General features: G+C 42.0%; 1 protein-coding gene and 1 non-coding gene across 6 annotated transcripts in view; both read right to left on the bottom strand.

Annotated features, from left to right (window-relative positions):
- PRKAA1 (protein kinase AMP-activated catalytic subunit alpha 1) overlaps positions 1-20639 on the bottom strand; it is a 43769-nt gene extending 23130 nt beyond the window's left edge. The window contains exon 1 of one of the 5 annotated variants that reach the window (XM_057302304.2): positions 15069-20639. In XM_057302304.2, coding sequence (XP_057158287.1) covers positions 15069-15195 — 127 coding nt within the window. In that variant the 5' untranslated portion in view covers positions 15196-20639. Of the gene's footprint in view, positions 1-14778; positions 14825-15068 lie in introns of those variants that run through there. The other 4 variants (XM_003810970.5, XM_003810969.6, XM_055112419.1 and 1 more) reach the window with 4 other exon arrangements.
- On the bottom strand, positions 7083-7216 carry LOC112439961 (small nucleolar RNA SNORA57). The gene has a single exon (XR_003028179.1). It is a non-coding gene; the product is annotated as a small nucleolar RNA SNORA57 (small nucleolar RNA).
- Positions 20640-23769: the final 3130 nt, after the last annotated feature.

Below are 23769 nucleotides of genomic sequence, written 5' to 3'. Positions count from 1 at the left end.
AAGTAATAGAAGAAATCACAAAAGTATGATCGTATCACAGTGGCAGGAATAGAGGCAGTGCCCTGACAGCCATGCCAAGAGATCATTCAAATTCATAAACACACACACAAATTACATGATCAGGATCTTTTTTTTTTTAATCTGTAGTTTTCCTTCTAAGAATTTGATTTAAAAGTTGATTTAAAAAAGTGCATAAATATGTTCATTACAGTGTATTATGTAAGAACAAAAGGCTGACCAATTTCAGAGAACAGTTTAATACATTGTTATTCCAACCTAACAGACTCTCATAGGAAAACTATAGAAAATGTTCTTATAAACATAAAAAAAAATTATATATGCATTTTACATTTTTTAGCTACACAAAAAATTCATATAAAAATGTTAATATGCTAAAATGAAAAGTTATTCCACTGTGATCCTTTTTGAATTTTACTTGCTGCTTTGTATTCTTATCAGTAAGAAAAAAAATTTCCAAGGCCGAGTGCGGTGGCTCAAGCCTGTAATCCCAGCACTTTGGAGGACGAGGTGGGTGGATCACAAGGTCAGGAGTTCGAGACCAGTTTGGCCAACATGCTGAAACCCCATCTCTACTAAAAATACAAAAAAAATTAGCCAGGCGTGTTGGCACGCACCTGTAATCCCAGCTACTTAGGAGGCTGAGGCAGGAGAATCGCTTGAACCCGAGAGGCGGAGGTTACAGTGAGCGGAGATCATGCCACTGCACTCCAGCCTGGGCGACAGAGCGAGACTCCATCTCAAAAAAAAAAATTTCCAAAGGGGAAAAAAACAATTGGAAGTAGTATTAGCAGATTCACCTTTTTTGGAAGTAGAGTTGAATAGGGTTGAACCCCTAATTCCAATTGCACATGTGAAAACAGTATGTATACAAAGCATAGATTTTATAGTCGCACAGACCTCGGTTTTATTCCTGTTTGAAGGTACTTACTAGATGTTTGACTTGGGCAAGTTAAAGAAACTACAACCTTCTATTTACTCATCTGTAAAATAAGAATACCACATACTCCATAAGGGTGACTATAACAGATACGTGAAATAGTGTTTGTAAAGCACTTTCCACAATGCCTGGCACATAGGAAGTGATTGATAAATAAATGGTAGCCTTTATTATTTAGGGTTATTTATTTTCCACTGCTCCCAGACCTGTTCCCCCATCTGTATCTAATCAGCCCTGAATTATTTGTTTTAATCTCTGAATAGCCAGTTTTATCTCAGCTCTGATTGGTGATACCTATCCATGTAGATGCAATAGCATTCCTTTATCCAGGTACATAAGTGCTAAATAAATAATAGCTGTCATTTTAATGTATCTAGCTCCCATTCCCATATACTTCAATCCCTCCAACCCGCTCCACCACTCCCACCCCACCACCACTACCACCAATCCTCAGATTTCTACCTTCCAAAGTTCAACTCATTTCCTGACTTTGGTTAATGTTCAACAGATTACTATCAGACATATATACACATAACACCAATCCTTGACAGTGATTTCACCTACTACAGGAACACTTGTTTGGTCACAGAAGAACACAGAGGAAAAAAGCAGCTTAATTTGATGTGAGTTTTAATAAACAAGGGCTCTTTTTTTAACAAAAACAATTTTTTACAACATAAATCTAGTTCCTTTACAATACATAATTAAAGTATACAACTTACTAGTTAATATTTGCAGCATACTCACTTTGTACCCAAACATACTGACACACTCTCACCAACCTGGAAGATTTGGCATTATTAGCAACATTTTACAGGAAATTGAGGCACAGAAAGATGAAATAACTTGCCCAAAGTTACACAGCTAATGAGTGGAAAAGCCAAAACTTCAACCCAGGTCAGACTCTTAAAGTTATGCTTTTTCCGAACATGGTTAAGTGAAATTTGATTTTTTTAAAAAGATAATCCTCAGAAGACATGTAAAAATACACATCCTTTTAATAAAACATAAATGGAAGTTAAACATATCAGAGAAATTCTTAATGTATATACAGTTTTGAAAAGAATAGACTGAATCCCTTGTAGTAATAAGAATTATCCAGAAATGCGTTCAATCATACAAATTCATTCATTCAAGAAATATTTGAGTACCAGCACCTACTATGTGCCAGGCACTGCTACTATGACCTCCTTCCTGTATCAGAATATGAATCCAGTGTACTGAAAACCTGCCTCATATCAATTTCAATGTCTTAGGATTCCACAGACATTTTATTTTATTTTATTTATTTTTTATTTTTGAGACGGAGTTTTGCTCTTGTTGCCCAGGCTGGAGTGCAATGGCATGATCTCAGCTCACTGCAACCTCCGCCTCCTGGGTTCAAGCGATTCTCCTACCTCAGCCTCCCAAGTAGCTGGGATTACAGGCACCTACCACCTCGCCCGGCTAATTTTTGTATGTTTAGTAGAGATGGGGTTTCACCATGTTGGTCAGGCTGGTCTTGAACTCCTGACCGCAGGTGATCCGCCCCCGCTCGGCCTCCCAAAGTGCTGGGATTACAGGCATTAACCAACCACGCCCAGCCCACAGACATTTTACTAATACATTCTATCAAACCAATTTAAAAGTTACTCAAAAACTAAGAAAGAAAGCATAAAACTAAAAGTATACAAAATATAAAAACAAGTGTAGTGAAGTGAATAACGTCCCCACAAAATCTATATCAACCCAGAATCTCTGATTGTTATCTTATTTGGAAATAGGATCTTTTCAGACGTGACTAGTGAAGGATTTGAAGATGAAATCTTACTGGATTTAGGGTGAGCCCTATATCTAATGCCTGGTATCCTTACAAGAAGAGGAGAGCACACACACACAGAGAGAGAGAGAGAGAGAGAGAGAGAGAGAGAGAGAGAGAGAGAGAGGGAGAGAGAGAGAGAGAGAGTGAGCGCAGCCATTTGAAGACAGAGGCAGAGACTGGAGTTATGCTATCACAAACCAAGGAACATCAGGAGCCACAAGAAGGTGGAAGAGGGCTGGGCACGGTGGCTCACGCCTGTAATCCCAGCACTTTGGGAGGCCGAGGCGGGGAGATCACCTGAGGTCAGGAGTTCGAGACCAGCCTGGCCAACATGGCGAAACCCCATCTCTACTAAAAATAGAAAAATTAGCCAGGAGTGGTGGAACACACCTATAGTCCCAGCTACTTGAGAGACTGAGGCAGGAGAATCACTTGAACCCAGGAGGCGGAGGTTGCAGTGAGCTGAGATCATGCCACTGCACTCTATTCTGGGTGACAGAGTGAGACTCCGTCTCAAAAAAAAAAAAAAAAAAAAAAGCAGCAGCAGCTGGAAGAGGCAAGGAACAGATTCTCCACTAGAGCCTTCAGAAGAAACATGGCCCTGATGGCCCTTTGATTTCAAATTTCTCACCTCCAGTACTGGCAAAGAATAATTTTCTGTTGCTGTAAGTCATTGAGTCTGTGGCATTGTTACGGCAACCCTAGAAATGGATATAGTTAGTTTATCAGTTGAAAAGTGGATTTCCTAAAGAAGTACCAAACAGTAATCATAGAGCTGAGGAATAGTATAACTGAACTGAAAAATTCAATAAAGGGGTTCAACCACAGGCTACAACAAGCAGAAGAAAAGATTAGTAATTAGAAGACAGGCCACTGGAAATCATACAATCTGAGGAAGAAAAAAGGATAAAGAATGAAAAACAGTGGTCAGGCATGGTGGCTCACGCCTGTAATCCCAGCACCTTGGGAGGCCGAGGCAGGCAGAGCACTTGAGGTTAGGAGTTCAAAACTGGCCTGGCCAACATGGTGAAACCCTGTCTCTACTAAAAATACAAAAAAAAAAAAAAAAAAAAAATAGCTGCGAGTGGTGGTGCACGCCTGTAATCCTAGCTACTTGGGAGGCTGAGTGGGAGGATCACTTGAACAGAGCAGGCAGAGGTTGCAGTGAGCCAAGATCTCACCACTGCACTCTGGCCTAGGCAACAAAGTGAGACTTTGTCTCAAACAAACAAAAAGAAACAGAAAAAGAAATGGTAAAGAAACTTCTTCAAGCTGAAGAAAGAAGACACTAATGAGTGACAGGAAAACATGAAAAGTATAAAACTCACTGGAAAAAGTAAGTATACTGTCAACCCCAAAACACACTAATACTGTAATGGTGGTAAGTAAATGAATTATATATCTAGTATAAAGGTTAAAAGAGAAAACTATTAAAAATAGTTAAAGCTAGCCAGGCGCGGTGGCTCACACCTGTAATCCTAGCACTTTGGGAGGCCAAAGCGGGCATATCACCTGAGGTTGGGAGTTTGAGACCAGCTTGACCAACATGGAGAAACCCCGTCTCTACTAAAAATACAAAATTAGCCGGGCGTGGTGGCGCATGCCTGTAATCCCAGCTACTCACGAGGCTGAGGCAGGAGAATAGCTTGAACCCGGGAGGTGGAGGTTGGGGTGAGCCAAGATCACGCCACTGCACTCCAGTCCCGGCAACAAGAGTGAAACTCCATCTCAAAATAATAATAATAATAAAGCTACAATAATTTGTTAAAGATACAAATTATTTTTTAAATGTATATCATGACATCATGAACATAAAACATGGAAGAGGGGGAGTAAAAATGTAGCATGTGTGTATGGGATCAAAGTTAACTTGTTATCAGCTTATATACCAGTTATAAGATGTTTTGTGTAAGCCACAGGGTAACTACAAAGCAAAAGCCTTTGCTTTTGCAAAAGATAAAAAGAAAAAATCCAAAGTGGACCACTACAGAAAGCAATCGAGCCACAAAGGGGGAAAGTAATAGAGAAAGGGACAAAGGTTCTACAGAAACACTAGAAAACAATTAACAAAATGGCACTACTAAGTCCTTACCTATCAATAATTACTTCCAATGTAAACAGATTAAATTCTCCAAACAATAGGCATAGAGTGGCTAAATGGATAAAAAACAAGACCCAACTCTGCGCTGCCTATAAAGAGACTCACTTCACCATAAAGGACACTCATAGACTGAAAATGAAGGGGCTGAAAAAGATATTCCATACAAATGCAAACAAAAAGAGAACAGAGATAGCTATATTTATTTCAGACAAAATAGACTTTAGGTCCAAAGAGAACAAAGCTGGAGGCATCACACTACCATGTTTGAAAATATATTACAAACCTATAGTAATTAAAACAGCACGGCACTGACATAAAAACAGACATGTCCACCAATGGAATAGGATGGATAGCCCAGAATAAATGCATATATCTATAATCAATGGATTTTTGACAAAGGTGCCAAGACTACACAATGTGGAAAGGACAGTCTCTTCAATAATGTCATTTGGAAAACTGGATAGCCACATACAGAAGAATGGAAATGGACCCTTATCTCACCCCTTAACAAGTATCAACTTAAAATGGATTAAATTTAGGACCTGAAATTACAAATCTACTAGAAGAAAACTTAGGCGAGAAGCTCCATGACACAGGTTTGGGCAATCATTTCTTGTATATGACCCCCTAATGCACAGGCAACAAAAGCAATAATAAACAAATGGGATGACATCAAACTAAAAAGCTTCTGAACAGCAAAAAACAAACAAACAGGCCAGACGCGTAATCCCAACACTTTGGCAGGCCGAGGCAGGCGGATCACAAAGTCAGGAGTTCGAGACCAGCCTGACCAACATGGTGAAGCCCTATCTCTACTAAAAATACAAAATTAGCTGAGCGTAGTGGTGCACACCTGTAGTCCCAGCTACTCATGAGGCTGAGGCAAGAGAATCGCTTGAACCCGGGAGGCGGATGCTGCAGTGAGCCAAGATCACGCCATTGCACTCCAGCCTGGGTGACAGAGGGAGACTGCATCTCAAAAAAACAAACAAACAAGCAAAAACAAATAGAGTGAAGAGACAACCCAAAGACTGAGAAAACGTATTTACAAATCATGCATCAGATATATAGCTAATATCCGGCCAGGCATGGTGGCTCATGCCTGTAATCTCAGCACTTTGGGAGGCCGATGCGGGTGGATCACTTGAGCCCAGGAATACAAGACCAGTCTAAGCAACACAGTGAGACCTTGTCTCTATAAAACATACATAAATTAGCCAGGCGTGGTGATGTATGCCTGTAGTCCCAGCTACTTGGGAGGCAGAGGTGGGAGGATCGCTTGAGCCCAGGAGGTCAAGGCTGCAGTGAGCCATGATCACGCCACTGCACTCCAGCCTGGGCAACAGAGTGAGACACTGTCTCAAAAATAAAAATAAAAAAAAAGACAAACAAATGGCCAACAGATAGATGAAAGAATGCTGAACATCTCTAATCATAAGAGAAATGCAAATTAAAGCCACAATAAGGTATCACCTCACACCTGTTAGACTGGCTATTATCAAAAAGGTGAAAGATAAGTGTTAGCAAGGACACAGAGAAATGGAACACTTATACACTGCTGGTGAAACTATAAATACAGCCATTTTGTAAAACAGTGTAGAGGTTCCTCACAAAACTAAAAATAGAATTACTATATGATCCAGCAATCCCATTACTGAGTATATATCCAAAGGAATTGAAATCAGTATGTCAGAGGTGTCTGAGACTCACTTATATTTGGAATCTAAAAAAGTCAAACTCACAGAAGTAGAGAGTAGAATGGTGATTACCAGTAGCTGGGGTAAGTGGGGCTGGAGGGGAAAAGGAAGATATTGGTCAATGGCTACATAAAATTACAGTCAGGAGGAACAGGATCCTGGTGTTGTATTGCATAGCATCATGATTACAGTAAATATATTAATTTTTCAAAAGAGTTAAAAAAGGGAACTTTAAATGTTCTCACCACAAAGAAATGATAAATATTTGAGGAGATGGATATACTACTTGGCCTGATTTGATCAGTGCAGAATGTATACATGTATCAAAACATCACATTGTGCCCCATAAATATATACAATTGTTATTTATTAAAGATAGATTTTCTTTTTTATTTACTTATGGTAGGAATGGCCTTCATTGGTTGCAATAGGAAGCGAAAGAGGAGACCTGAAATCAAATGAAAAAGCGTAAGTATCCTGGGGAGAAGCCCACTGGATCTCAGTTCTGCCCTGCTCAGGGAAGTTCAGTATCCAGGTGACTGAGAACAGAACCGGCTGGCACCAAAGACATGATTTTGAGGGGGCCGGAGCCCTTTCCCTTTGCCTCCATACATAACAGGAGCAGGACCACACACTCAGTCCCTGACAAGAAAAGGAGGGTGGATTTTCTAAACTATGATATTCACCATTAAAATTAACAAGTTAACAAAAGTAATATTTTTTGAAAACAGGTTTTCTAATTGTACTACACATGATCATGACTTCTTAAATGGAACACATGTACATGAAGACTGGGAACCAAACAAATGTTAACTTATGAGTATCAACTGCTCCTTATACCCTCACACAGTGACAGCAGTGGGAGTTATTTAGCAGGATAGGGCTTTTTGCTCCCAGCCTATAATGTTCCAGCTCGTGTGGTTTTCTGCTTTTTGAATTTGTATCCCAGCCTTCATAGTCTATCAGGAGTCAACTCTTTCTTTTTCTTTTTCTTTTTTTTTTTGTTGTTGTTGAGATGGAGCCTCGCTCTGTCGCCAGGCTGGAGTGCAGTGGCACAATCTCGGCTCACTGCAACCTCTGCCTCCGGGGTTCAAGCAATTCTCCTGCCTCAGCCTCCCGAGTAGCTGGGACAACAGGCGCATGCCACCACACCCAGCTGATTTTTGTATTTTTAGTAGAGATGGGGTTTCACCATGTTGGCCAGGATGGTCTCAATATCTTGAGCTCGTGATCTGCCCGCCTTAGCCTCCCAAAAGTGCTGGGATTACAGGCGTGAGCCACCACACCCGGCCTTCAGTAGCATAATACTTTTTAAAATATGGCATCTAATAGCTTAGGAGACACTCACATTATCACATTTGAGCATAAACCTATGATGGAGGTATTGTCTTTTACAGATAAAGAAACTGAGGCTCTAAGATATTCTGTAAGTTGTGGAAGTAAAGCTATTGTGATCAAGTTGGGACAGGTCTTCCGACTCCCAAGTCTTTTGACCTATCCACTCTCCCCACCATCACTGTGCAGTGAGAGGGACAAAGGGCTTGGCATGGTATCAGAAACTAAACTGTTTTCTCAAAACCAGGCTAAATATTCTCCCCAGTGAGTAAACTCAGTTGTAGCCAAACTAAATGCTGTTCCATAGTCAATCAATGAATGTAGTAAATGGACTCTGTCAGGCATATGCACTATTAAGGGATTCCCCCCTTTTTCAAAATTCAAACTTTATTCTTCAGACTGTCAGTTTTTAGAATAGTGCTAAGGTTTTGCTTTTAAATGAAACGGAAGACAGATATTTTGGCCACGGAAGACTTGCACATTACTCAGAGCAAATATTACCAGCATTCACAATGTCCCCCTCACAAGAATAGCAGATTAGTCAACTAAATATTAGCTAACAACCATGCTATTGCTATCTAAAGGGAACTTTGTCTAACTGCATAACATTGTAACAAATGCTCTTCTAATTAGATATATAATCCTGAAGGGAAACAAGATCATACTTTGAAACAGAGGATTTTAATAGGACAGAGAAGCAGCAAAGATAGAAATATCTACTAAAGATATTCTAGACACCTAACCATTTCATTCCCACTTTAAAATTGAAAGAATAAAAACGTGTTAAGGAAATAGCTTAATCCTGGGGAAGGGTGGGCTTTAAAAGCTATAGATCGTAATTTAAGAAAGCAAACAAACATTTCAAGCACACCAAGGGCATTCCAAATACCCATGAGCCACCATCAGCTTAAGCAATAAAACATTACAAATATAACTCAAGCCCTGCATGACTCCTCCCAGATTCCCTTATCCTTCATCTGTCCTCAGAAGTAACCACTATCCTGAATTTGGTGTTTGTGTTTCCCACGTTTAAATATTTTTACATGGGTATGAATCCATAAAAAATATAGTAACATTATTTTTCATATTTATTTTTACAAATGTCATTGCATATATTTTGATAACACAATACCTGCACTATACACACAATTCAAAAGTACAAAAGCATCTATGGTGCAACACAATGTCCTCCTTTACCTAGTCCCCTATACTGAGCAACTAATGTAACCAGTCTTGTGTGTATCTTTAAAGAGACATACTCTATATATAAAAGCAGTCACACTTAAGATACAGATTTGCCCCTGCCTTTTATGCATAAGTGGTAGGCATATTGAACACACTGTTCTACTTTTTCCTCTTAAAAATACACCTTGGAAATTGTTCTCTAAAATATACAAAGTTCCTCCCTTTTTCTTCCTTAATATTTGCAAGGTATTTCACTATATGGATAAACCATAACTATTACTATTAGAAAGGTTACTTCGAAAGTTTTGTATTAATATTTACAACAATATGGCAGCGAATAACCCATTATTTCATACATGAGTACATCTATAAAATAATTCCTAGAAGTTGAATTGTTAGGTTAATTTTAATAAATGCTGTCACTCTCTCATGTAGAGGTAGGATACCAATTTATACTCTACCAGCATTGTATGAGTGGTTCTGTAGGTTTCTAAAATTTATATAAATAACAGCAGACTATACATATTCTTATACAACTTGCTTTCGAGGTCTAACCTTATATTTTTAAGATTCATTCACACTGATATATATAGCTCTAGTTCATGTTTATAATTTTTACTTAAAGGAATTTTTAAATAACTTCTACTATGATTCATTCACAAAGTACCTATGTAGCTGAAATTGCAGTTTTACACAGAAATACTTACGAACTTAGGCCAAGCATGGTGGCTCACGCCTGTAATCCCAGCACTTTGGGAGGCTGAGGTGGGTGGATCACCTGAGGTCAGGAGTTCGAGACTAACCTGGCCGACGTGGTGAAACCCCATCTCTACTAAAAATACAAAAAAAAAATAGCTGGGCGTAGTGGTGGGTGCCTATAATCCCAGCCACTTGGGAGGCTGAGGCTGGAGAATCGCTTGAACCCAGGAGGTGGAAGTTGCAGTGAGCTGAGATCGCACCACTGCACTCCAGCCTGGGCGACAAGAGTGAAACTCCATCTCAAAAAAAAAAAAAAAAAGAAAAAGAAAAAAAAGAAATACTTGCCAACTTAATAGTTTATATGTATAAATAACTCATTTGCCGAAGATACACCCAGCCTACCAAAGAGACCATCTTCTCTAGAAAAACTAACAAAGACTGCCATTTTAATGATATGACTCTGCTCATCCATGCTTTTTTTGGGCAGAGGGAAGGCCCACAAGGGCACGGAACCTAACATCTTGATAACTAGAAGGAAAAAAAAAAGATGCCTTGGAAACAATAAAGACAATTCAAGCATAATCACAAAATAACTCTAGTTTTCTGTAAACTTTCCTCTCAAAATGCTACCACTAAGTAACCAAACAAATTTTTTGGCCTGTAACAGGAAACAATCACTCCGAACTTCCAGCCTACTCTCCCCGCAAAATTAAATTTCCTATAAGCATGGAATATCATACTTAGACTTTTTCTGCATATCAATATCATATATTTTATTAGATCCCTCTTCATGTTAAATTTACCAATATGTATAAGTAATTTTTAAAGCTTTCTTTACTCCAAATTGTCTAAATATATGGCTAACCCTATTATTTGCAAGAATTCTTGCATAATTAAGGCTGTTGGTGTTTAATTACCAACATCACCACAATAGTGGCCATTTCTGTGTGTTCACTGAGTATCCATGTCCCCCTTTCTCTCTTCTAACAACATCCATTTATGTGTAGGTGTCTACCCTGTCCCCCCACACTATCCAAGTACTTAGAAGATGTCTCCCAGCCCAGCACGGTGGTTCAGGCCTGTAATCCCAGCACTTTGGGAGGCCGAGGCGGGTGGGATCACCTGAGGTCAGGAGTTCAAGACCAGCCTGGCCAACATGATAAAACCCCATCTCTACTAAAAATACAAAAATTAGCAGGACGTGGTGGCACACGTCTGTAATCCCAGCTACTAGGGAAGCTGAGGCAGAAGAATCACTTGAACCTGGGAGGCAGAGGTTGCAATGAGCTGAGATTGCGCCAATGCACTCCAGCCTGGGTGACAAGAGCAAAACTGTCTCCAAAAAAAAAAAAAAAAAAAAAAGTGTTCCCTGTTCACCACATGCACACTAAAATCTATCTACTGCTTTTTGATTTTCTGATGATGGCCATTCTTGCAGGAGTGAGGTGGTATCACATTGTGGTTCTGATTTGCATTTCTCTGATCATTAGGGATGCTGAGCATTTTTTCATGTTTGCTGGCCATTTGTATATCTTCTTTTGAGAACTGTCTATTCATATCCTTAGCCCACTTTTTGATGGGACTATTTGTTTTTTCTTACTTATTTGTTTGAGTTCATTGTGGATTCTGGATATTAGTCCTTTTTCAGATGTATTGATTAGGAAGATTTTCTCCCACTGTGTGGGTTGTCTGTTTACTCTGCTGACTGTTCCTTTTCCTGTGCAAAAGCTCTTCAATTTAATTAGGTCCCATCTATTTATCTTTGTTTTTATTGCATTTGCTTTTGGGTTCTTAGTCATTAAATCCTTGCCTAAGCCAATGTCTAGAAGGGTTTTTCCAATGTTATCTTCTAGAATTTTTATAGTTTCAGGTCTTAGGTTTAAGTCCTTAATCCATCTTGAGTTGATTTTTATATAAGGTTGAGAGATGAGAATCCAGTTTCATTCTCCTACATGTGGCTGGCCAATTATCCCAGCACAATTTGTTGAAAAGGGTGAACAGGGAACACTTCTACACTGCTGGTGGGAATGTAAACTAGCACAGCTGCTATGGAAAACAGTGTAGATATTCCTTAAAGAACTAAAAGTAGAACTACCATTTGATCCAGCAATCTCTTCTGAAAAGAAGTCATTATTCGAAAAAGATACTTGCACATGCATGTTTATAGCAGCACAATTCACAATTGCAAAATCGTGGAACCAATCCAAATGCCCATCACTCAATGTATGGATAAAGAAACTGTGGTGTATACATATATATATATATATATACACACACACACACACACACACACAATGGAATACTACGCAGCCATAAAAAGGAATGAATTAACAGCATTTGCAGTGACTTGGATAAGAGTGGAGACTATTATTCTAAGTGAAGTAACTCAGGAATGGAAAACCAACACAGTATGTTCTAATCACTGATATGTGGGAGCTAAGCTATGAGGACGCAAAGGCATAAGAATGATACAGTGGACTATGGGGACTTGAGGGGGAAGAGTGGGAGAGGGGTGAGGGATAAAAGACTACAAATATGATGCAATATATACTGCTCAGGTGATGGGTGCACCAAAATCTCACAAATCACCACTAAAGAATTTACTCATGCAACCAAATACCATCTGTACCCCAATAACTTAAAGAAAAATTTAAAAAATAAAACAAATTTTTAAAAAAAGATGTCTCCCACCCACCCACCTCTGTTGCACACACACATCAAAGGGTGGGTCATATTCCTCCAAGGGCAATGCCATCCCCCTTGCTAATGCCTGCTTAGGAATACAAGCATAAGCCAACTGGCACATGGCATTCCTAGCCAGAGGGACTGGATGAGCCAATGAGACTCATAAGAGATATGCTGGCCTTCCCTGCTGGAAGGACTTATCTGTGGAAAGAGAACCACAGATAAGTTCTTTACTAGGCAAAGCTAGATCTTCTATTACTTGTGGCAAAAAGCATCCCAACTGTTAACTTAAAAAATGAACAGATTAAAGATTCTGAGCAACATCAACAAATGTGATTATGAACAAATTTAACCATATCTATGAAACCTATGATCCTTGGACTAATATTGGCCTTTGTACATTTGGAGAGTTTGTTGACTTTAACAGAATATGGTACTCCAAGAGAAGTTAGTGTGGGTGGGGAAGTGAAGGTTAAGAAACAGCAAAGTCACTGGAGACATTCGTGTCACAGCCATATCACAGATCAAATCCAGAAGATGAAAAATCTCTTCTTGCTTTACTACCTGCCATGCCAAAAACCACTTAGCAAATACGAAAACAGACCTGGCCGGGCACAGTGGCTCACGCCTGTAATCCCAGCACTTTGGGAGGCTGAGGTGGGTAGATACCTGAGATCAGGAGTTCGAAACCAGCCGGGCCAACATGGTGAAACCCCATCTCTACTAAAAATATGAAATTAGCCGGGTGTGGTGGTGGGCGCCTGTAATTCCAGCTACTCAGGAGGCTGAGGCAGGAGAACTGCTTGAACCCAGGAAGCGGAGGTTGCAATGAGCCAAGATCACACCACACGGCACTCCAGCCTGGGCAACAGAGCAAGACCCCATCTCGGGGAAAAAAAAAAAGAAAAAAGAAAAAAAAATAGACCTGACTTTATTCAAGCATTCAAGTCTATATTAGGGGAATGATGAACACCCTAATCCAGGCAGAACTCTGGGAAGGGATGGGGGCAAAAATGAACATTTTTTTTTTTTTTTTTTACAAACACTTGTAAACTAAAAAGCAGTTTGTAATTGCTAACAAGAAATATCATAGCCAAAGATAAAGTTAAAACTTCCATGGCACAGAAACATCTTACTGGCCTTATATGAACCTGTCCTAATAGCTGTTATTACCCAATTCTGGCATTTGCTTCTTACTTCCTCCTGACATTGTCTGCCTTGCTGATTTTCATAAGAAGGTTCAGGCAGTTGCTTCCCTGTGGGATATGCAACAATTTTCCAATTCTATGACTCAGAAAATCGCAAGGAAGCGTTCTTCTCTTCTAACCCTAAATAAAATCAGAAACTGTTTATTTAGCTCTGGAAGAGTAAGGCTCAGTTGAGTTACCGTACAGACTTTGGCAAACTTTTTTTCTTTCAAGTCAAATATTTACCAAGAACTTAGTATATGCAAGTCAGTCTATTATTTATCCAAAGCCAATGCATGAATTATTTTTATCAGTTCCAAACTTCCTTTCTCTGCATCCCTTATAGCAAAGTCAAATATGTTAAAGAAAAAAAAATCATGCCTTACAAAACTTGCAATTAAACGTTTTTTTGCCAGAATTGGTGGACTGTAGAGCAAGTTTATTTCCAGAATATTGTTTTGAAAGAGTCCACACTTTTCTTTTAATTTCAATAGCTTTAGGGGTACAAGTGGCTTTTGGTTACATAGATGAACTGCATAGTGGTGAAGTCTGGGCTTTTAGTGTACCCGTCACCCGAATGCTGTACAATGCACCCAATACACCTTTCTTAAAACAAAAGTTCGAATGATGTGCACTTAAAGAGTTTATTAGAATACAAATAACCTTTGAAAATAAGTGGAAACGAACTGTACTAATAAAGTAATAAATACTATCTGGAGACAACATCTTAACTAACAACCAAGTTTCGCACGGAGAAACTCCTGTTAATTCGGAAACACTAAAGGCACAGTCTCATTCAGAACGTAAACCATGCATCGCAAATACTGAACCAGTTTATACTCATTAACTGCTCCGAAGGAAACCAGTGATCCTTTCCGACGACATGGTCTTTAAAAAAAATGATGTCGGCTACCCACAAAGAAACCTTACTTCTGCGGAAACACATTTCGCACTCGGGAAACAGCAGGGGCCGGTAAATCGACAGCCTCCTACAGCGGACGGAAATACCGACAACGCCAAGGACCGCCAAGGAAGCGATGGGCTGGCCCTGAGCCAAGGGAGCACAACCCGGGCGCACAAGACGCCCCCTCCCAGCACCCAGAGCGCGCCGCGCCGCCCGCCTGCCCCACCTGGGAAAGTTTGCACCTTCGCATCCCAGCCCCTCGCACCTACCAGCCCCTCAGGCCGCGGCGCCGTCGCCATGGCGACTGGCCCCCACCCCACCCCACCCCCACCCGGCCTGTGCTGGCCGCGCCGCAGCCCCGCGGCCGCTGGGGAGAGCTCCCGCAGGATCCGGGACAGGGGCTGCCCAGCCCTGGAAAGAAGGGACGCAGCGGGCGGGGGAGGATGAAGAGGTGCGGAAAGCGGAAGTCGTGCGGCTCCTCAGCTGGGGCCAAGCCTAGTCCCGCGGGGTTCTCACCCTTCACTTTGCCGAAGGTGCCGACCCCCAGCGTGTCACCCAGAATGTAGTGGCCGATCTTCACCCGCCCGTCGTGTTTCTGCTTCTCGGCTGTCGCCATCTTTCTCCAGGAACTGAGTCTGCGCATGGCGCTGCGGGAGGGGGCGGAGGGGGCGGGCAGGGCCGCGCCGGGGGCGGGCGGGGAGGGGGTGGGGACGCGGGAGGGCAGCCGCCGAGCTCAGTCACCGCCCTGCGCCGCCAGCCCAGGCCCCGCAGCCTACGTCGGGCGCAGACGCTCCCCCTGGCGGGGCGGGCGGGGGCTGCCAGGAGAATCACCAGTACCCGCCTCCTCGCCCCGCATCCTCGGGCCTGAGCGCCCGCCCACCGGCACGCGGAGGGGCTTCCTGGAACGATTAGGCGGACCGTCGCCCCCAGGCTCCTTTCTCCTCTGGCGGAGTTTCTGCCGGCTGTGATCTTCCCTAACTACCACTCTGCGGTCGGAGAAGACCATCCAGAGGGGAGACGAGGACTGGGAAGCCCGCTTGAGTGATGCACATCTGTGGCTTGTTACGAGAGCCGCGTGAATTAAAGCAAGGCAGGGGACACCGCCCTGCCACTGCTTTCTAACCTTGATTTTCATCTTTCCTTCTCGGATGGAATCTAGAAGCCGCAGGAGTTTTCACTTGGGTCTGTGATGGAGTTTCCCGCTCCCCGCCCCCCCGCACCAACCCGAGCTCTTTTTTCGCTTGGAGCCGGTAAGTTGCTAGAGGGCACCACGATGGCTCTAGGAGCGCTGTCGGTGTTTTCTTCTGGAGGTGATCCTGAAATTTCCTCCCCAAAGCAAGCTCTGTTGCGAGGAGCAGGCCGGGGATATGTGCAAGTGAATGTGTATTCCAAGAGGGGGATGATACGCAGATCTTTTGGTGTATAGGAATTAATACTTTTAGATTATCAGTAAAATGTATACGTTCACTGGACTGAGAACAAGGCTTACGGTTACATCAACCGGATCAACAAATATTTATTGTACTTGTAATGAGTAATACTTAGTCTATTATATAAACATAAATGGAACCATACCATAGCATAAAGTCTGCTTATTTTTCATAAAATGTTTGAGTTTGTTACTCAATTCCATTCCTCTGATTAGTAGTCAAAATCAAGTGTTCTGTTTTAAAAAGTTTATATTCTCTCAATTTTGGAATGTCATAGCATTGGGCCAGTGTCAATGGCCCAAAAAAACAAAATTTACCTTCATGAAAAGAGTATAAAAAAAGAAAAAAACTAAAAATGTCGTTTTTAATCCCACAAAAATCAATTACCCAACTCTCCTGATTTTCTCCTCTCTGTTTCTGAAATCAAAGTAACATGCATTAGGCACTGTTTTGTTCCAAGGAAGATATTGCAGGGGAAGCAAAAGTTTCTGCCTTTGAGCTTAGAATTACACCAGATAAGCAGGGAACAGTTCCAGCTAGCCTTAATCAAGTTCCTACTGTATTGAGGACTGCACATAGTTTGAAGGGCAAAAAGTTAAGAAATCTTTGATTACTGATGTATTTGGGGGGCAGGTGGTGTAGTGGTTACTGTTTTAACTTTTGGTGTCTGGCTTTTTCACTTTTATCTGTTTGCCTTTTGAGTTTCTACACAAGGCATCTCTGTAAAGCAGAATTTTTGGATTTTGGATCTCTGTAAAACAGAAATAGCTCTCTGGATTCCCGTGTGGGGCAGGGAACCTTAAACTCCCTCCCCTCCCCAAATAGCACCTTAAATTACTTTAAGTTTTTATTATATCTAGAATTTAACCCAGGAAAGTTCTGCCATTTCTTCTAACCTGAAAGAAAAAGATCTGACAACATCTCTTCCCAGGCCCAAGGGTGGGAGAGTGCCCATAGGGGGAAAAAAAAGGAAAAGATAGCAAAGTACCTCAGCTGTGTACCACTCACTGAGCATGTTGCAAGGGAACAAACTGAAGCTGAGTTTTGCAAATCCATTTGCCAGTCTCTTCATGAAACTATGAAAACTCAAGAAAGTAACATAACCTTTTTTTTTTAGTAGAAACATCAGTTTGTTTCTGCTTTGTGCTGTTGTAGATTATAATTCTATTTAATAAATAGTCATTAAATGGCATTTACACTTAAAAGCATTGTTGGGGAGATAAAACCTAGAATTATAGATCAAAAAATTGGATAGAAACTTAGACATCATCTTATCCAGTTTCCCATAGTCTCTGTTTAAAGCAGCTTTAATTGCTCAGTGTTTTAATTTTGGTTTTGTTTCTTTTCCATTCATGTTGAGTTAAAAACTGAATCCAATTCACTGTTTGTAAGACTACTGTCTTAAGAAGCCTCCTGTATTCCTTTGCTTTTTCTCTTAATTAATTACTTTTTTAAATTTTTTGTCACATTTTCTTCCACCCTGTCTTCCTTTCATTCTCCCATTGATCTATCCCCAAATGTTCACTTCCTTCATTCTTCAAGCTTTTGTTAACTGCCAGACGCTGTAGAAAATTACATTTTTCTAAAAAATGAAAAGTCATAGTCCCTACCTTGAAAGAGCTCATGGTCTACAGTAGCAGTCCTCTATATTCCACCATCCCCCACCCATCCAGGAGAGATAATATTTACATACTCACCATTCTACCAGGGGGAAGCAAAGATAAGGTAGACCCTGGCTTACTCCCAGTTTCCTGACCTATCTGTTGTAACTCTACCCCATCTCAGTAAAATGTATTGGAATATAAGTGGGCAGGAGTTACATTAGAGAAGTAACTTTTTTTTTTTAAACAGGCATTTATTCTGTTGCCCAGGCTAGAGTGCAGTGTTAGATCACAGCTCACTGTAACCTCAAACTCTTGGACTCAAGCATTCCTCCTACTTCAGCCTCGAGAGAGTAGCTAGGACTAACGGTACGCACCACCACACCCGACTATTTTTATTTCATTTGTTGTAGAGATGGGGATCTCCCTATATTAAAGAGGCCAGTCTAGAACCCCTGGCCTCAAGCGATCCTCCCACCACAGACTCCCAAAGTGCTAGGACTGCAGGCATGAGCCACCAAGCCTGGCCTATAGAAGTAACTTGACTCCTTTCTAGTTTAAGTGGGGGAAAAGCAGACCGGGCACAGTGGCTCACATTTGTAATCCCAGCACTTTGGGAGGCCAAGGCGGGCAGATCGCCTGAGATCAAGAGTTCGAGACCAGCCTGACCAACATGGAGAAACCCCACCTCTACTAAAAATACAAAATTAGCTGGGTGTCGTGGCGTGTGCCTGTAACCCCAGCTTTTCAGGAGGCTGAGACAGGAGAATCATTTGAACCCGGGAGGCAGAGGTTGCAGTGAGCTGAGATCATGCCATTGCACTCCAGCCTGGGCAACAAGATTGAAACTCCATCTCAAAAAAAAAAAAAGTAGGGAAAAAGTAAATTGTTTGCAAACTTAAGCACTGTAGCTTTTATCAGTACAAATAAATTACAGTACATCTCAGCACTGATGAAGACATACGAACATTGTGGTGGAGAATGTCCAGCCTCATGGAGGAGCTGTGTGGTTAGCAGTTAGCGGCTTCCTCTTTAGCCCTTTAGACATTGTAAGAGAGCAGATGCCTCCTCGGAGGTCATTACAGCATTACAGCATTACTAGACTCTACACTGCCAGGTGGATATTAAACTTCTCCAATGACTATCTCTAAATATGGTGGCTGGAACTAAAACTTCTGAGTACTACACCGCTATTAATGCAGCCTAATATTTCCTTAGCTTACTTGTAGCTACATTGTAACTAATAGTTTTGTTAAACAAACACTATGTACTGGGCAGTTTGCTAGATCCTAGGGACTTAAAAAACAAAGGAACATGGTTCTGCCTTCTAATAGGAGACAAAGCAATGTTATAGGTGCTATAATAAAAACACAAGTCTAGGCAATGTAGTGAGATTCTGTCTTTACAAAAAAAAAAATTCAAAATTAGCTGAGTCTGGTGGTGCACACCTACAGTCATAGATACTTTGGAGGCTGAGGTGTGAGGATCAGTTGAGCTCAGGAGGTAGAGGCTGCAGTGAGCTATGATTATGCCACTGTACTCCAGCCTGGGTGACAGAGCAAGACCCTATCTCTTAAAAAATGAATAAAAATAAAAACATATATGGTGCTAAAGTCCGTTATGAGAGGTCAGGATAACCTTTACCTGTGGAGGTCTGCCAAAGCTTTAACTTGAATCTGTTTATGGAGAAGTATTAAGAGATGATGTTTTCTACACACAAAAAAAGGGAGGCCACCCAGGCACAGTGGCTCACGCCTGTAATCCCAGCACTTTGGGAGGCTGAGGCAGGAGGATCACTTGAGCTCAGGAGTTTGAGACCAGCCTGGGCAATATTGTGAGACCTCATCTCTACAAAAAATACAAAAAATCAGCCAGGCGTGGTGGTGCTTGCCTGAAGTCCCAGCTACTCAGGAGGCTGAGGTGGGAGAATCATCTGAGCCTAGAAGGTCAAGGCTGCGTGTGTCATGTTCATGCCACTGCACTCCAGGCTGAGTGACAAAGTGAGACCCTGTCTCAAAAATATAAAAATAAAAAAGTAAAGAAGGCTGGGTGCAGTGGCTCACGCCTGTAATCCTAACACTTTGGGAGGCCGAGGTGGGCAGATTGCCTGAGTTCAGGAGTTCGAGACCAGCCTGGGCAACATGGTAAAACCCTGTCTTTACTAAAATACAAAAAATTAGCCAGGCATGGCGGTGTGTACCTGTAATCCCACTACTCGGGAGGCTGAGACAGGAGAATCGCTTGCACCTGGAAGGCAAATGTTGCAGTGAGCCGAGATTGCACCACCGCACTCCAGCCTGGGTGAGAGAGCGAGACTCCATCTCAAAAAAAAAAAATAAATAAAGAAAAGAGAGAAACAGGTGGCATGGGGGATGGAGGGAACTTGGGGAAGGCATTCCAGGTAGGAAAAAGAGCAGATATGAAATCACAGAGGGGGCCGGGCACGGCAGCTCATGCCTGTAATCCCAGCACTTTGGGAGGCGAGGTGGGCGGATCACCAAATGTCAGGAGTTCGAGACCAGCCTAGCCAACATGGTGAAACCTCGTCTCTACTGAAAATACAAAAATTAGCTGGGCATGGTGTTGGGCGCCTGTAATACCAGCTACTAGGGGGGCTGAGGCAGGAGAATCACTTGAACCCGGGAGGCGGAGGTTGCAGTGAGCCGAGATCGCGCCACTGCACTTCAGCCTGGATGGCAGAGCGAGACTCCATCTCAAAAAAAAAAAAGAAAATCAGAGGGAAGTAGGCTGTTTAGGGAAGAGCTAATTGTTACGGGGGCTGGAATCTGACGTACAGAGGGACTTGTTAGAAGAAATGAGAGGTAAACCCACTAAAGTTAAATAGACGAAATCCTGAAATGCCTCATGTGCTTCTCAGTTTGGACATTATCTTGTAGAGTGATAAGCCATGGAAAGATGTGAAGTAGATGCAATTTAGAAATAAATTATTTTCTCCAAAATTGGTAGCTGTGGGTATATTTGGGAAGAGAAATTAGGTGACTAAGAGTCAGGGGCAAGGGGCAGACTTTTCTCTGTTTACCCTTTGTAAATTTCAATTTAGAGCCTTATGCATATGTTACAGAATCAAAAAAGTTAACTTTTAGAAAAATTTCTAAAAACTCTGACTTTATTTTGGAGGATATAGATTAGAGAAGAGCAAGACCAAAGTGGTACATTAGGAAACTTGCAATCACCTAATGAAGAAATGAGGCAGCCACCACGTACGAAAAGGAAAAACTCAAGATCTATTCATAAAGTGGAATTAGAAAGGAAGGAATGGAGTGATGTGCATAGAGAGGGAAAGGAAGGAATCTTTTTTTTTTTTTTTTGAGACGAAGTCTCACTCTGTTGCCCAGGATGGAGTCCAGTGACACAATCTCTGCTCACTGCAATCTCCGCCTCCCAGGTACACGAGATTCTCCTGCCTCAGCCTCCCGAGTACCTGGGATTACAGGCGCCTCCCACCACACCCAGCTAATTTTTTGTATTTTTAGTAGAGACGGGGTTTCACTGTGTTAGCCAGGATGGTCTCAAACTCCTGACCTTGTGATCCGCCTGCCACGGCCTCCCAAAGTGCTAGGATTACAGGCGTGAGCCACCGTGCCCATCCAGGAAGGAATCCTAATTACCTCCCAGGATTCTGGTAGGATTTTAGAGGAATGGATGTTCAACTGAAATTATGAATATTTGTAACATTAAGACATCAAAGAGGCCAGGTTTGGTGGCTCACGCCTGTAATCCCAGCACTTTGGGAGGGCAAGGCGGGCGGATCACAAGGTCAGGAGATCAAGACCATCCTGGCTAACACGGTGAAACCCCATCTCTACAAAAAATACAAAAAATTAGCCAGGCGTGGTGGCACGCACCTGTAGTCCCAGCTGCTCGGGAAGCTGAGGTAGGAGAATCGCTTGAACCCGGGAGGTGGAGGTTGCAGTGAGCCGAGATTGTGCCACTGCACTCCAGCCTGGGTGACAGAGCGAGACTCCATCTCAAAAAAAAAAAAAAAAAAAAAAAAATCAAAGAGACTTTCAGGTAAAGAGGTAAAGATATCCATGATGATACTGGTCATGCAGGTCTATAACTCCAAAGATAAGTCAGTCTAATGGTTAACAATGTATTGTATATTTCAAAATAGCTTAAAGAGATCATCTGAAATGTTTACAATACATAGAAATAATAAATACTCAAAATGCTAGATATCCTAAATACCCTGAGTTGATCGTTACATATTCTATGCATGCAACAAAACATCACATGTATCCCATAAATATGTGGAAATATTATATATCAATAAAATACTTATTAATTTATTTTAAAAATCAGCCCAGTGTTATAGATTGTTTGTCATCACCGAACAAATGGCAGGTGAAGTAGAGCAATGAATATGGATGTGGTCTCTCCACTTTATAAAGGGATCCAAGGGCAAAGCACTTACTTAGAAAACATGGATAATTAAAGGATCCTGAAGCAATACAAACCTGTGGAAGAGACAGAACAGCAGTCCATTTATATTAGAAGCTCCCCAATAAGTTACAGTGATTAAAATTAGCTTGTAGAAAATTGTCTCCCCTTACCTATGATAGATGATTTCTAGCTCCTGGTTTAGAAAGAGACAAGCTTTTTCTTTGTCGCCGAGGCTGCAGTGCAGTGGGTGTGATCATGGCTCACTGCAGCCTCAGCCTCGGGACTCAAGGGATGCTCTCATGTCAGCCTCCTGAGTAGCTGGGACCACAGGCATGTGCCACCATGCCCAGCTCATTTCTTAAATTTTTTCTAGAGATGGGGTCTCACTATGTTCCCCAGGCTGGTCTTCAACTCCTGGGCTAAAGGAATTCTGCCTCAGCTTCTTAAAGTGCTGGGATACAGGTGTGAGCCACCGCACTGGGCCTTGAAATTATTTTAGGCTAAGATATTTGCAACCCCTTCATAGTGATGAATTTTAAGCTCAGTTGCCCTTGTAGAACAGGCCCAGACCTATTTTTTGTTTTTGGTTTTTTGTTTGAGACGGAGTCTTGCTCTGTCGCCCAGGCTGGAGTGCAGTGACATGATCTTGGCTCACTGCAACCTCCGTCTCCCAGTTTCAAGTGATTCTCCTGCCTCAGCCTCCCAGGTAGCTGGGACTACAGGTGCGCATCACCATGCCTGGCTAATTTTTGTATTTTTCGTACAGACAGGGTTTCACTTATGTTGGGCAGGCTGGTCTCGAACTCCTGACCTCGTGATGCACCCACCTTGGCCTCCCAAAGTGCTGGGATTACAGGCGTGAGCCACACAGTTTTCCCATAACTGTCTTCTAGGGAAAATCTTGGCACTGTTCACAAGGACTCTGTCGGCCCATCTCCATGTGGATGTGGTTGGTTAGTCCTGGTTGGATTCCTTAGTGTTAATAAGAAGATATCAACCCTGTCCACCCCTCAGTTGACTTGCTGATTATCAGACGTATGGATCTATACATAATCAGCAGTACAAAGTATATTCATTTGCCAGAAGACATAACTCTAAATTCTCTGGTGCCCTATTCTTATCAGCTAAGAGAAAGTATATCCTTGGATGGGCACCTGAAGAATATGCTGATAGCCTAAACTGTACCCTTGGATCATTTGAGACCAATAGCAAGGGAGAGTAATTTGTCCTGTTTTTTGGTCACTGTTAGAATTGCTTTTACTGAATTATACTTTGGTAGTACAAAGAGCTGATAAACATGTAGATGCCCTTAGTAAGCTAATTATTTGACTCTCCATTCAAACCAGGAATTTAGTCTCCCTCAAAACAAAATTATTTAAAAATCTATCCAACATTAGCTGGGCGCGGTGGCTCACCCCTGTAATCCCAGCACTTTGGGATCCGTCCACCGAGGCGGGAGGATCACAAGGTCAGGAGATCGAGACCATCCTGGCTAACACGGTGAAACTCCATCTCTACTAAAAATACAAAAAATTAGGCAGGCATGGTGGCACGCGCCTGTAGTCCCAGCTACTCCGGAGGCTGAGGCAGGAGAATCGCTTGAGGCAGAGGTTGCAGTGAGCTAAGATTGTGCCATTGCACTCCAGCCTGGGCTACACAGCAAGACTCTGTCTCAAAAGAAAAAAAAATCTGTCCAACATTTATTTGAGTGGCAAGGCAGAGAAAGAGGACGGCTGGATCAGTGCCCCAGCAAACAATGACCTTGTGGTAACCAGACTCTGA

The sequence above is a fragment of the Pan paniscus genome, chromosome 4 (genome assembly GCF_029289425.2).
Source record: "Pan paniscus chromosome 4, NHGRI_mPanPan1-v2.0_pri, whole genome shotgun sequence".
Taxonomy (NCBI): Eukaryota; Metazoa; Chordata; class Mammalia; order Primates; family Hominidae; genus Pan; species Pan paniscus.
This window is presented reverse-complemented; position numbering and strand designations above follow the sequence as displayed.